A 15,492-nucleotide genomic window follows, 5' to 3' on the forward strand; every position below is an offset into this window, starting at 1 on the left:
TTCAGAAATGAAAAGAAAAGGGTAATCTAATAATGGCCATTAATCTGCCTGAAATCGAACCCAAACTTCCGAATGCAGCCGCAAGAAGATGGAGGGCGGGTGGGCCCAAACTGAAGATAGCAATAATTTAATAAAAGCACTGAGAGAAAAAAAAGGGGGGGCTGCTAAAAACGCTCTATTTTATACAAAAAAAAAAAAAGGCCCTCTTAGAACCATCTAATTACTTCCTTCCCTATACAGAGAAAAGGTCCATTTTGCATTTTCCATCCGAATTCCCGGAAAATTATGCTATCTCCCCCTCTCATCCCGTTTCAATTTCAAACGACTCAAACTGCCGTTACCAGTTACCGTCACCCTAACGTTCGTTTAACTCTCAACCATGGCGTCTTCATTGGCTTCGCCACCTCCCTCGACGTCTCCGTTACCGTTGCCGTTCGCATCGTCGTTATGCAAGCCGTCCATGGGGGCGCACTCCGCCTTGTGGCGCATCTTCCAATCGAGCGCCTGACACGCCCGCGAGCAGTAGTTCACGCCGCCGCAGACAGAACACCGGCGAAACTCGTGGGTCCTCGTCTCCGGCCGCCCGCACCCCACGTGCGAGCACATTCGGAGCCCCGGTCCCGGGACGCCGCCCCGTGCCGCGAACCATTCCGTCAGGAACCGACTCGCCGGGTGAGCCTCCGGCGCCGGAACGTTGCAACCGAAGTCACTGAGCAGCGGGCAGCCGCCGGCGGATCCGGTCATGTGGTGTGCCAGCGGGTTCCAAGCCAGCCAGGAGCTGGAGGTCAAAGCCGACGGAGGAATTGAAAGGACGGCGGCGAGCTCGCGCGCGTTGGCTTGGACCAGGAACCGGCGGCCTTCGGCGATGTTCTGGCGCACGCCGTAGCCGTCTTGGAGGCAGTGACCGAGCTCACGCAGAGCGTCGATGTGGCCAAGAAAGGCGGCTCGGGCGCACAGAGCCACGCCGGCTCGGAGGTCCTTGTCGTTCTTGCTGCCTCCGCTGCCGTTGAATTGAATGACGGCCAGCGAGTAAAGCGCCTGGGCGTGCGAGTGAATCGCGGCCTTCGCCATGAGAGAGGCTCCACTTCCCCGGTTTTGCAAGCAGTAGAAACGAATCTGTGCAAAAACATATAGGGAATCCAATGTTAATAAATTACCATTGACGATCATATGGTGAAGTGTTGTTTTCCTTTTGGCTACTGACCATGCCGAGAATGTAGCAGGCCTCGATATTTCCGGAGTCGGAACACTGTTTCAAGAATCGGTGAGCCGAGTCGGACCAGTTCTTGGCTTTCACTGCAAGCATTTTTGGAGAAGCTCTGGAAAGAACTATAGAGTGGAGGCCTAAGGCGTTTAATCTCCTGCACCTGTTGTCGTAAAACAACATCAGACTCGAATCGCCACTCATAAGAAAAACGAAGGGACGAAAAAAGAAATCTTTTCTCAGCCAAAAAAAAAAACAAAAAATTCGGGTACCAAAGAGGCACCGTGTTAGGTCTAGTTTTCTGATTCAAGAAAACAAATTTCCGGAAGCATAGAAGAAATTTGAATAGGGAACCATGCTCGGCACCGAAATCTGATGGAACGGCCGGATATATAGAAACCGCCGGCGTAAAAAACATACCCCACGTGGTAAAAGCGGACGGAAAAAAAAAAAAGAAAAAAAGCGAACAAGTTGCAATAACAGACACGTACGTTATCAAAACGCTGGCAAAATCTGCCGGGCAACTGGCGGTGGAGCTGAGACTAGAGAGAATAGAGACGACCAGATCATCAGGCAAGTCGTCGAACAAATCACGCCTCCCAGCAGCCTCCGGCGACTTCTTCTGCCGTTTACGGCAATTCCGGGGCTCTCCGGCGAAGTCCCTGCTTCTCTTTTCGATTCTCTCCCGACACATCTCCACCCTGGGATAACAAACCCCTGTCCTCGTTCTCATCCTCCTGGACTCTCTCTCTCTCTCTCTCTCTCTCCCTCTATACAGTATACATATAGATGATATATGATATTTCTTTCCGGTTGTGTCTCTAGAGAGATAAAAAGAGACAGCCAGGCAAAGGGTTATATATATAAAAGAGGGAGGGAGGGAGGGAGAGAGAGAAGAAGAGGGCAAGGTGAAGACTTATTATTATCAGAGGAGGAGGACTAGTAAATTAATTAGTAATATAAGAACAACAACAGAAAGGACAGAGCCGAAGGCGAATAAATAGCCCAAGGAAGGCGTCCTTATTTACGAATATAGCCCCGGGGATTTGTCGTATCTAGCAGAATGTGGTCAAACAGAGTTGACCAGATCCGGCCGCCCGTCGTCGACTACCTCAGCCTGCACTGTGCACAAATTGTAATTCACTCTTCCTTCCTTTCTTGTCCCGCCCAACGCCCCATTTTATTTTATTTTATTTTAATTTAATTATTTGGGATTTCCATTAGAAACACAGAACAGCGATATATATTGGAAAACATTTAAAATAATTATATACATATATATTATTAAACAATTTATTTATGGGATAGATATGTACAAAATTAGCTCCCCTCCCTCCCCTCCCCTCATCATCCTCATGGGATGGGAGTCTGCCCACAACGTACGTAGCGTAGGCAGGTTGGAGGATTAGGAGTAAGACGGTTAAATTGTTTTGTCCTTTAAATCTGTTGTTAGTTTTCAAAACATTTTAATTTCAACACGATAAGCGTCACCACTTTTTTGTTTTGATTCATATATATAAGTATTAAAGTATATATATATATATATAGTATATAGTTTTATTATTTTATTTTTAATTTTGAAGAACGGTGGGTTTTCTATCTCTCTTGGTTTGGTTTCGTACAAATCTGTGCCCCTTTCGGAGCTTTTAAAACAAAATTATGGTAGCGAGTTCTCGGCGCTGTTCCTCGTTTCCCTTTGTTTTTCCCACTCCATTTTCCTTTTTTACCCCTCCATTTGTTGGCATCCCCCGTTGTCCTGTCCGAAACAGAACCCCCCCATTAACCACCACTGAAAACCAAAAAATAGTTTCCCCTAAAATCCATAAATAAATGCCATTTCTTTTGCTCCTTCCCCCCCCCCCCCCCCTCCTCCTTTAACAGCTTTGACCAAACAAAATTATTATTATTATTATTATAATAAATCAAACATAGGATCGTATCTTATTGTAACCGAAGAAGGTGATCTGGGTTTACGGTAGTAGTAGAACAAACCATTAATGAGTGGAGCTCGCTCGAAAGTAGTAGTAGAAGAAGTTATTCGATTCTCGGGTGGGTCGGGTTCTGTTACTGAGTTTATTTAAATTTAAAGTGTTGAAAAAGGTTAAAAAGAAAGATAAGCAAGCATGAGTCGGAAATAGATTAAGAATTGAGGCTGGGAGGGGACGAGCAGAGCAGAGCAGGGCAGTCCCAGAGTCATGATTAGGGGGCTTGAAAGTTGCGGTTGAGCGCAGCGCCAGTAGCGTAAGGCATGTAAAAACGTCTGATATGATAATTTTGATATTAAGTTAGCAGCATCATTTTTTTATGACATTTTATATATCTTAGTAATATAAAATTAAGATTTTTTTTTTTTTTTTTGGTGTTAAAACGCCGGCACGGTGTCACGTCGCCGTAAAATTAACAGTTTCCCGTCACGTCACACAGTGACGTAGTTGACACTTTAATCCCTCCCCTCTTTTTTCTCTACCAATGTATATATATATATAGCAGCAACATTCGACTTCAAGTCATTTTATTCTTCCATCGGGGAGATAATGCTAAGCTCACAGACTTGTCAAAACGAACGGACGGTAGTGTTCGCCGACGGGAGTTTCGGACTCCTCTTTAATGCCACGGCAGTTTCAAGTTTCATCCTTAAACCAGCGTTAACGGGGCTCGTATCCTAATTTTATAATTTTAATTGTTTTATTTAAATTAATTTAATGATATCGAAATTAATCACCAATTAAATTTGTAACACTTTCCATAACATTCATACCACCGTCATAAATTGATATGATTTTAACCCAAAAAATGACGCTATCAAATTCTTTTATTTCGTTTAAATTGAGTTTTGTCCTAAGAATCACAATGAAAATTAGTTGATTTCATTGGTAATTGAGTCTTTCAACTTGTTGACCGAATAATTTTGACTTTTAACATGATCTGGGTATAAAGATGAAGATAGATGAAATAAATGGTTTGCTCTCATTAATTCAATGAAAATATAAATTCATATATAATATTAAATAATCTTTTTATTTTAAAACATTATTTACAAAGTATATAATAAAGTTAGAAAACTCAAAAAACTTATTTATTTCATCGATTCCAAATTTAGGTGAAATAGCACCCATTGAAATACTATATATATTAAGTAAAAAAAAACTCTAAATTTTGATTTCAAAAAGAATTGAAAATTTTATTCTTACCTTTTAATTCATGGAAGAACACTTTTTCTTAGTAAAATATAATTTTATTATAATCAACGATATATCACTGTGAACTTATTTGATTTTGATGATTATAAATGTAGATAAAAATTGTCACTTTAAAATATTAGATGATCAACTCGAAAAATTCTAAATATAATTTTAAAAAGAATTAAAAAATTTATTCTTAGCGTATGATTTACTTACGAGGGCAAAAAATTAGGAAAGAAAATGAAAGAACAAAAAATTTGTTCGAAGTAAAGTTAGAATAACTTGGTTTGTAAGAATTTAATTTAAAATTGTAAGAATAGTAAAAGGAAAAGAAAAAAGATGAGGAGAGAGGAAGGATAAGTTGAGGATGAGGTGCATTTTAGTGGGTGATGTCGACCACTCGTGTCAAAGGAGGTGGGCCCTCCCTCTTTTATGAAGAAACATTGAGATGGTTGCCGGGCCCACCTTTCATTTACTTTTTTTTTTTCTTTTATTTCTTCACGGGTTCCGCTGTGCTGGGTGCCCAATTTTTTCTCGCATCCACAGACCACCACGATAGGCGCTGTTTAATTTGCCCCTTTTACTCAGTCGTCAACTCTTTCGCTCGCGATCGCTTCAATATATAGTTCAGTCAGTCAACAGACTCAAGAAGACAACAACTTCGTGTTACTGTTAAAGATAAAAAGTTAGGAAATTCTTAGATTTCGTATTCAAATTAATTTGGTTTCAATGGATACGTAGGTACATACGTGGTTAATTGTATTATAATTAATTTTTGTTTAATGTATATAATGCATGATCATGCGTGCACACCATCACGTACGTTATGTTAATTAGAAGGGAGGACAAACAATGATTTGTATTTGAAATGGCGTAGAAATTAATTAGTTAATTATTAATTAAGAGAAGGGGGGGGAGGGGGGGGTTAATTAAGCAGCTAGCCGAAGAAATGGAATTGGTCGGCATATAATAATAAAATAAAATTAGGAGACATGATATTGACGTTGTTGTGTGTTCATATATGGGTTTTCAAAGGTTATGTTAACGCAGTTGACGAAATTATGAATGAGTTGGGGGACAAATTGTTGATTAGCGATGGGGGAGAGCTAGCGAGGGAGACTATATATATATATATATGGTTTAATTAATTGGTGGTTGGTTGCTTAACTTAAAAGCAGCTAGCTAGCGGAGTTTCACTCCAACTCGATGTGTCATCTTGGAGAGAGAAAGGGAGATAGAGAGGAGGGGGTCAAAGACGTACCACTGCTTCATTCCTCTCTGTCTCTCTCTCTCTCTAAATATATATATATATATATGTGTATAAATAATTAAAATTTGTTCATAATAATAATAATAATAATTAATGTTTTCTTTTCAATCTTAATTAAAAACAAGATATCTCCCCTGCTGATTGTGTTGTAGTTTTTGTCTCTTTGATGGGATGGCTTTTGGTTTGGGTTCAATGATTTCTCAATCATTCTTGTAATTTTGCGCTTTGCTGCCATCTCTCTCTCTTGCATAATTGGAGGAGAAACATATTAATTCCAAAATAAAGCCTCCATGGTCAGATCAATCGCTGTTTTTCTTTTATAAAACGTTCCCGATTAATAACTTAATTGACATATATATATATCCTTAATCTAGCTATTAGCTCTTGCCATCACTGCTTGTCTTATTGGCTTTCAATATTTACCAAATATATTATATATATATATTATTATATGTATCCTCCTTGTACATATATATATATATGGATTATGATTTTAATTAATATACTTTAATTAATTCCTTAATTATAGAAATACATGAAATAAAACAAGAATTAATTCATTGATTAATTAAAAAGGATGGACGCGGGTTCCAGTCGCTAGGATCCTCCGGTTCTAAATGGGACCCCTGAAGGAGACTTTGGACATTCTACGTGCATGTATGCATGCATGTATACAGTCTAGATATTGCTTGCCACCGACTCTCTCTCTCTCTCTCTCTCTCTCTCGCATTCCTTGGGGCTTTCCAGCTAAGTGATATTTCCAAGTTTTGGATTAGGCTTTCCGTCTTGTTGACACGTGGCCGACTGGTATGATACTACCATGATGTACATATCCCTTAGCCAAGACAATATGGTACTGGTAGGGATCTCTCACTCTCTCTCTCTCTCTCTCTCTCTCTCTCTCTCTCTCTGTATATATAGATATATACGGGCCATTAATTTGGATCTGGAAGCAATGATGAAGAAGGGTGCCAAGTTTTCCACTCTTTTTAATTAAGAAAGTGAATTTTCTTGATCGGCTCTTATTGTATTTAAATTAATAATATTAATTAATAAGAAATAATGGAGTTATGGTATATATATAGCGCTAGGTGAAAGGTGATAATTTTAGTGGGTCTGAAGTCTATTGAAATTAAACTCAGTTACTTTTTTTCCTCCAAATCTCAACTAATTAATATGGGAATGATAATGGATGAGTGAAGTGATTAATTATAATACACATGTATATAATAATATAAATAATATGGTGAAGGAGAGGCATGCATGCAAATTAAAGCAAGGAGGTTGCTCACCAACCCGGCCATGTTACTTTGAAGTAGCTTTGTCCCTGGGGCATATGATATATCGTCAATTAAACGCGTTAAAAGAGGCAGAGAGGCAAAGAGGCAACTCCAGCTTAATGCCGTAAACCAGTTTTTACTCTACGGGGAAGGAGCGCGCCCTTTATCGTCAAGTATAAGCGTAATTCCACGTGGTTTTTGTCTTCTTCTTCTTCTTTTCACTCTCTCTCTCTCTCTCTCTCTCTCTCTCGTCTAGTCTACTCCCATCGTATATTTATAATTAGTGGTTTCATACGCATATATGTATATATAAATATACATACATAAGAAAGCTCTGACTTATAATTTAGTCGACGGTTGATACGGAAAAAAGGAGGAATTTTTAAGATGGTTTGTTGCGAGTACATCCAAACGACGCAAAATTAGGATGGAGCTAAAATTGGAGTTGGTTAAGGAAGCGATCGATTTGGCGCAGATCCGGAGACAGGTGGCCTTTTTCCTTTTAGCGCTGGACGACACGTGGTACCATATCCAGCCTTCTCAGCATCGGCACGTATGACGTGGCATTTGCACCGAGCGTGCAGCAGCAGCAGCAGCAGCAGAAGAAGAAGAAGAAAAAAAATAAAACTCCATCCCGGCCCAAAGTACAAGTCAACACTGTGACGGCATTTGCCCCCACCCTCTGTCTTTCATGCATCTTAATCGGAACTTTCCAATTAAAGATGGCTAGCTAGCTATATATCTACGTATGATTCAAGTAAAATAAATACTAAAATGGATATAACTTTAGCTATATATAAATAATTAAATTAAATTAAATTAAATATATGTATGTGTGTGTGCATGTGTTTAGTTAATTTATATTTAATTGTATGCTGTAAAGTGGAAGCATAAAGTTAGTTAAATAAATAAGTAAATGAAAGTGGGTTCGTGGTGGGAGTGGCGTAAAAATGTGTCAATCCCATTCCCTGCTGCTGCTGCTGCTGCTACTGCTACTGCTAATTCCTTCATTCCAACTTAACTTAGTAATTCTGAAAGATATCACACTGCATTGGTACGGAGTAAGAGTGGATAAAGTAGAATGGAAGTTGCTTAATATGAGTTCCTTTAATTAAGGAGTCTCGTAAATTGAGTTAGATACGCTCCGATTGGCATGTGCACGTGACCGATCCCCCAATTTAACTGGAGTGTGCCATAAGCTATCTATATTTCAATCTTCAACCTCCCTTTCTACTTCAGCAAAATTAATTAATTAATTAATTAATATTATGCCAGATTTCTCCTTATTATTATTATTAGTCAGTCCGGGTAAAAGTGTGAACAGGAGTCAACTCCGGTCAACCCGATGATGGCACGCAAAATTACGTATATGCCCCTCAGGTGCATAGATGCGGTGTTCGAGGCACCATCTCACGGTTGATCTGGGGGCCCTTTGTGCAAGGGCAGCCGTCGATCATCGTGATGATTCTAATGTACGAGAGTAATTGGATTGGGTCCTCTATAAAGTTGGGTTTGACAGATGTTTGACCCGCCTTTTACATCATGCAGAGAGCTCTATCTTTGTAAGCTGGACACGCCTATGCACGCCTGCGATTCTAATTTAATAAGACCTTGTCCTCTCTTCTCTCTCTCTCTCTCTCTCTGGGGGGGTGTTTTCTGCTTAAGGCAGCGTTTGGATCGACTTTTGCAATAAGTTGGTGGTAACGAACAAGCCCCGACAGGAGACGGGGGTGTTGAAATTACTGGAACACCCCGGGAGGAGGACAAGGAGAAGCAGCTTTTGCATGTAATGATAACTGGGCGTTTTCTTACAAATTCAGGCTGCAATTCTCGTCAATTTCACAGCTTGACTGGGCAAAGCAACAGAGAGAGAGAGAGAGGGGGGGAGGGAGGTTGCTTTTTGCCTCCCAGTTCTGGGACATATACTTGCTTGCCTTTACGTGCATGGCAAGTGAAGTAGTGAGCCTCAAATTGACCAGGGCTAGTTTAGTCATTGTCACCCTTTAAACCAAGCAAAATCTTGCGTGCCCATCATATATATGTCCTCCCGTGCCCAAATCCAAAGCTGTCACAATTTTTACTTCAGTCGAGCTGCCGATATAATTCTCACATCAAATATTAAAAAAGGGTATGCTTAGGGTCATTTAACCCCGTTACCCATCATTTAAATTTTTTAATTTATTATTTGAATTGGGTTAAATTCCACAAAAGGTCAAAAAATAAAAATATCTTAAAAGGACAAAATTATATTTTAAAATTTCTTTCTAGCCAAACACAACCCTAAAGAAAATGCGGTAAATTATATACATATATATATATAATGGGAGAAAAATGATTGGAGGGGAAAGAGTGTGAAAAGGGTAAGGAGATATGGAGTGGGTGGAAGAAGCAGCTTTACCTTTATCACCATTCACCATCACCGTAGAAGAGCAAGAGGTGGTGAGTGTTGACTGTAGAGGTAGAGAGATAGAGATATGGCCGCTTCGGTGGTTGACAACACATCAATCCAAAACTCTATTTTGGGGCCATCGGCTCTGTTCGCATCTGGGGAGTTAGGATGCATTTTTATTTTAGTAGTAATTAAAATAAAAAAAATAAATTTCTCACTCTCCCCCAATAATTATTAATTGATTTAAGTATCGATATATTTGCCATTCGTCTTGATTCATCCGATCTCTCGACATTAAACTTACTCTTCTTTGACTAAAAATCCCACAAAAATTAAGCACTAATTATAGCTTATCAAAGCATTAATTGTTAAGACAAGAAGCTGCTATCTGGGTTGGTACCATTGTTTGTTTTCTTTTTTCAACCTTATCTCTTTGCTAATTAGGATAACGATATTAATTATAAGGTTGGTTTAAGTTTGGCGCCGCCTATGACACTAATATATGCTTAAGGGGAAATCTCCATTGACAACCGTACAAAGTTCGCCCCTAAGCTTATAACATGGCAAGCTACAGATATGATCAAAAGAATTGATCAATGATTGCATGCTTATGTCTTTTTTGGTTCATTTTACATTTAAAAAGTATTATAAGCAATATGACCAAATATTCACATCATCAAACTAGATAACCTATGAAATCTAAATTATCTATTCTATCGCGTAAACTCATTTCTCTCTTAGTTAGTCTTATAAGAGTTTTGCCTCGATCGGACTTCTCAAAATAGATAAATTCAGATAAAATTCATCACATATCACTATTGATCAAATAAGGATAGAATTCAGTCTTTATTTTTTACTCGATCTCGAATAATATGTTTTTTAATTTAAATACATCTCTTTAGGGTATGAGGTGAAAAAACCAACATATAGGATGCATCTCAAATTTCTATCATTTCCAATATGTTTGTTAACCTTATCTGATCGTTCTTGAAAAAATTATTAATGCCCTCTTATCTTGATGTTTCAAAATAATCATATCTCTCATCCCCCTCAAGATAAGCATATATTGGTTCCTAGATTAAAAAAAAAAAAAATTGTGTCATCTAATATATTTTAAAGAATTTAACAAATAATTTGTTAAAAATTTTAGAATACTTTCTAACTTTATCTTGACCATTTCATATTTTTGTCCAAAAATTATTTTAAATTTATCTTGATACTATATTATCTTGTTCATTTTAACAAACGCTATCTTAATAAATTAAAAATATTAATAATTATATATAATATCTATAAAATCAAGATAGATCTAGTACAATCTCAATTAAAAGTCTTGGCAAATAAGAAATCCCATCAACTATCTTACCATTCTCTACTTCACAAGTGTCTCTAACTTTATAATTATTTATAGTTGATGCATTCTATTTTCTTGGATACCTATATATAGCTAATAATGAGTTATTTTGTAGGCATACCACATACCTAGTCCAAAAATTTCACTAGGACCAAGGCCTGGCCGCCCATGGTCCCACTAGAAGTAAGGCCTAGCCATGGAACTAAGAGCATCTGCAATTCTTCACTTCAAATTTGGAGTCAAACTCACACTAAATTTGGGGTAAGAGCTAATTTCTCTCCAACCCTTAACTCCAAATTTGGGGTAAAGAAATAGTTTATTCTTTTTTTTTTTATTTTTTGATTCTAAACATTTTTTTATAATGTAAATTATTTACTTATTTATTATATATTAATTTAAATTATTACCTAAAAATTACATAATTAACTAAAAAAATTAATTATCAATAATATTAAAAAAGAAAAACATTACATTTACTATCTCAATTAATAAACTATTATATTAAACACAACAAAATTTATTAATTATTATTCATTAATTGATTATAATTTATTAATATTATTAATACTAATAATAAGTAAAAAAAATGTAAAAATATATAATGGTGGGATACAAAATGAATTAAATTTTGTTATAGTTAAAATGAAGAGAGTAAAATAGAGATAAATATATTACCTTAAATTTGGGATCAAGGAATAGTGCAACCCCAAATTTGGGGTAATACTATTTATAATCCCAAATTTGGGGTAGGATTTGGGGATGGGTTAGAGGGGGTTTTACCCCAAATTTGGGGTTGGATTGGAGATGGTCTAAGGTCTGATTGGAGGTAATATTGATTTTATTAATGATCCTTTTTATATCATCAACTACTAAATGAAAATTTAAGTTTATAAATTTCGATAAGCTACCAAATTATTGTTTTAAAGCTTATAGACATTAATTAACAAATTAATAAGACATGCAAGGTAGCAAAAAAAATAAAAATCATAAAGCTAAACTAAGTAGGTTTAGCTGTTGCCAAATGTATTTTAATTTGGATAGAGGAGATCGGACAAGTTGTAGGGAGGGAGGGAGTCAACGTCTAAGACACCAATCATGAAGATACCCTTTTCTAGAGAACAACTTGACATTGCGAGGAGTTTTAAAAGATATATTTATACTAACAACTCAATTAATCTCGTACCATCTAAAAGAATATATCCTTAGATTCACTCCAATCATGCTTTTTATTTTATTTTTATTATATTATAAATAATTTACTTTTTAATATAATTTTATCTAAAAAAAATTATATATATTTCAACCGCAATTCCTATTTTCCTCTCTATTTAACTTTATATTTTATTTATTTATTAATAAACTTTAATTCTATTTATTTTACTTTATATATATTTTTCTTATTATAAAAATTAGATACACACATACACATAATTAATAATTAAATATATGTATATAAAAAATTAATAATTAAATACACAAATTAATAATTAAATATACACAAAATCAATAATCAAATACACAAATCAATAACTAAATCCACAAATACATAATATCACTCATTTAATACAAAAATAAATATAAAATATCCCAAAATCACAAACTAGTGCGTGATCTACTCCTCGCTGAAGAAGACACTACCGTCACCAGTTCTGCTCGTCGTAGCCTTCGCTAGTCGCCACTATTGCCAGATTTGGGAGTCGTTGCCCTGATTTAGTCTTCTGTTATGCTTGTAACTTATTTTTTCTAGATCAGCTAGTCACCGTCTTTGCAACATCAACTCTCCGGCCAATTTTGTCTTCGTTGTATTTGATCAACCTTTTCCTATATTGATGGCCGGTGGGGGTGGGGAGAGGAGATGGTGATATGACTTCAACAATTTCAATAGTCACATGTGACGACGAGAGTTTTCAATTTTATCAAATTTTTAGCTCGGGGAATTGGCTATGGCAAGCTCTGTTGGAGCTGAAGATTTGGGTTTTGACTCATTATTTTTTGACTTTGATGAGTAGAACAGAGTCCGATTGGAGTCGGTCTTAAAAGCAGGCAACGTTAAGATGATATTAGTAGACCAATACCGGTTGCCAATAAGCAGGCGGTAGAAATTTTCTCTTCCTCGCTTTCATGCATCGATCATTGCCGTATATATGTAACATTAATAATTGACCATAATATGCTAAGTTATTGCATTAAAACGGAAGAAGAAGATTAAACGATCGGGGGGTCACCTTAATTAAGTGCCATTACATCACACACACACACATATATATATATACACACAGAGAGAGCACAATGTTTTCATATTCTGCAAACAACCTGTTCTGTTACTTCAATAAGAGGGAATTATTATTTAATTAGTATGGGATGGGATGAATAAACCTGGCAGTCAGTCCTAGGTAACGTAAAATTCCATGGGTGCCATGATGCCTAACTATTAGTTTATGTTAATGGAGAGAAGAAGAAAAAGAAGAAGAAAAATACAAAAATAAGAAAAGAAAATCATGGGGATTAGTGAGGATTAAACGTAACGAACCGAGAATGGGGTTGAGGGGGGCAGGCGCAGGCAGAGAGAGAGAGAGAGAGAGAAAAGGGGTGAAGGAAGCAAAGGGGATGATGGATGGATGTTGCTTAACGCGCAATTTGTAATTCCCTCTGCTCTCGCGTCGTATGCTGCGTGCGGCTGCGCACAGAATCCCAGTGCAGTGAGCGTGCAATGCAATCACTTCTGGGCCCATTTACACATGCCATCTGCCATCTCCCATCCGCTTGAGTAATTTCCAAGCCATATCCCACTTAACATTCTCATTCTCTCTCTCTCTCTCTCTGTAACTGTAAAACTCTCTCTCTCTCTCTCTCTCTTCCCCTTTTCAAATCCATTTAATTTGTTCATTTATTCCCATTAATTATATGTTCCCACATATAGTGAAAGTTTGAATCACCTTCCTTTAACCTTAATCATGGATATGCATGCTCTTCCTCTGGCTACTCATAATGGGTAAATCTATTTTCTGCCCCTTTCCCCCCACATTCCCAGGATCCCCTGTCAATTCTCTTCACTCTTAACTGTCTCTCTCTCTCTCTCTCTCATCCCCTTGCCATCCATTTCAAAAAAAAGACTCGGTTTCGGCTTATCGTTTATTAATTCTATGTTCAATGTACCATTATTGCACTTTTATTTTCTGTTTTGGGTGTAAAAACCAGGTAAAGGGGCTTGAAAATTAGACAATTATTTTACTTCATATATATATATATATATAAATATAGTGGGTGTTATGATTTTATAACTGAAGTCAAGGATCAGATTGCATGCATGCCAGTGTGTAAAGGACACAAAGTAGCAACTAGTGTTGATTAATGTTGCTGCAAAGTGAGGCTTACTTACATGGAAAGTGAAGTTAACCACTGGCTTAAGTAAAACCAGCTGGTAATTAATTAATGGTTATGGGTTTGGACTTACGGAGGTCATTTTCCCAACACCACCACTTTTACTTAATTGTCAAACTAATCTCTGCAAATCCATCCACCTACCCACCTTTATCATTAATATACACATGTCAAATGTATGTACCAATCATCAATCAACACAAGTTTTTGATTTTTCACCATAATATGTTGTTCTCCCCCCTTTTAGGATAAGAGTCTCATAATTTTGCTTGCATTATTATTGTGTTGTGAAAATGACAGTATATGATAATACAGTCAAAACGACATTATAATTAGTTGTATTACTAACACATACTTAAGAATAATTAAGACCACCCATTGCCAAAAAGGTTACCTCTCAATACCATCTCCTCATTGAGTGGGTACGTATTTTTCCTCTTGCTCCATGGTTATTATTGGTCTTGTCATTGGACTAAAATCAAAGTCAAAATTTTTATTTATTTGTTTTATGTCTATTTGAATAATGAAGGTCAAATCCCCTATATTTACATTTTTGAGTCAATTTAATTCTTATATTTTGATGTGTAAAAAAAAAAAAAATAAAGAGAAATGAGTCAATTTAACTTTTTTTTTTTTTACATGTCAAATTATAATAGTTAAATTGACTCAAAAATTCAACTACAATTTGAATTGTCACATGGGCTAAATTGAGTCAAAAATACGGATATAGAAGTATAATTGAAATAATAAAAAGTTTAAGTGATTATATAAAAAAAATAAAAATATATGAGAAAAATATAGATTTGGTCAATAATTAAAACTATGCTTTTTTTTAGTATGGAACTTTAAAAATGGTAGTTAAAATGATTGAAAGGGCACTAGTAAAATACATAGAAGTGTCGATGAAAAAACTTTGAACAAATTAATTAATGACATTATTGCGTAAGTTAAATTATTAGACACCATTGAAGTGGTAGCATTTTTTTTGAAATTAATCACGTAGTTTGGACATCTCAGCCATGCTGTTTATTTAAAAAAAATTGTGACAAATTAAGTATAATATTAGAGAAATATGCAAAGATTATTAAAAACATTAAATTCAAATCATCAAAGCTGATGTTATAATCTCTTTTATTATTCAACTAACTCTATGAATAGATATATGCAAATATGTATGTCTCTTTGCAATGATTGGTAACCACACTACCTACCTTAAGAAATTGATACAAATGATTTGGGATGTACAAATGATTTGCACTGTTTTTGTTTTTTCTTTTTTTTTCAACACTTATTATTTGAAATGTATTTTATGTGGTCTTAATGAAAAAACTCAATAATCTATTAATTACATATAACAGATAAAGACGTATAGATTATAAAAAGTATTAAACTCAAATCATAAAGACTGGCATTATAATCTCTTTTACTATCT

At 36.1% G+C, this 15,492-nt stretch overlaps 1 protein-coding gene across 1 annotated transcript; it reads right to left on the reverse strand.

The window, feature by feature from the left end:
* Nucleotides 1-89: 89 nt before the first annotated feature.
* LOC127798380 (F-box protein At1g67340) lies at nt 90-2,137 on the reverse strand. Its single transcript, XM_052331914.1, has 3 exons — nt 1,696-2,137; nt 1,205-1,367; nt 90-1,116 (listed from the first exon to the last, which is right to left on the reverse strand). The coding sequence occupies exons 1-3, from the start codon at nt 1,935-1,937 to the stop codon at nt 367-369; spliced, it is 1,155 nt and encodes a 384-aa protein (XP_052187874.1). The 5' UTR covers nt 1,938-2,137; the 3' UTR covers nt 90-366.
* Nucleotides 2,138-15,492: the final 13,355 nt, after the last annotated feature.

Source organism: Diospyros lotus, chromosome 3, assembly GCF_014633365.1.
Source record: "Diospyros lotus cultivar Yz01 chromosome 3, ASM1463336v1, whole genome shotgun sequence".
Taxonomy (NCBI): Eukaryota; Viridiplantae; Streptophyta; class Magnoliopsida; order Ericales; family Ebenaceae; genus Diospyros; species Diospyros lotus.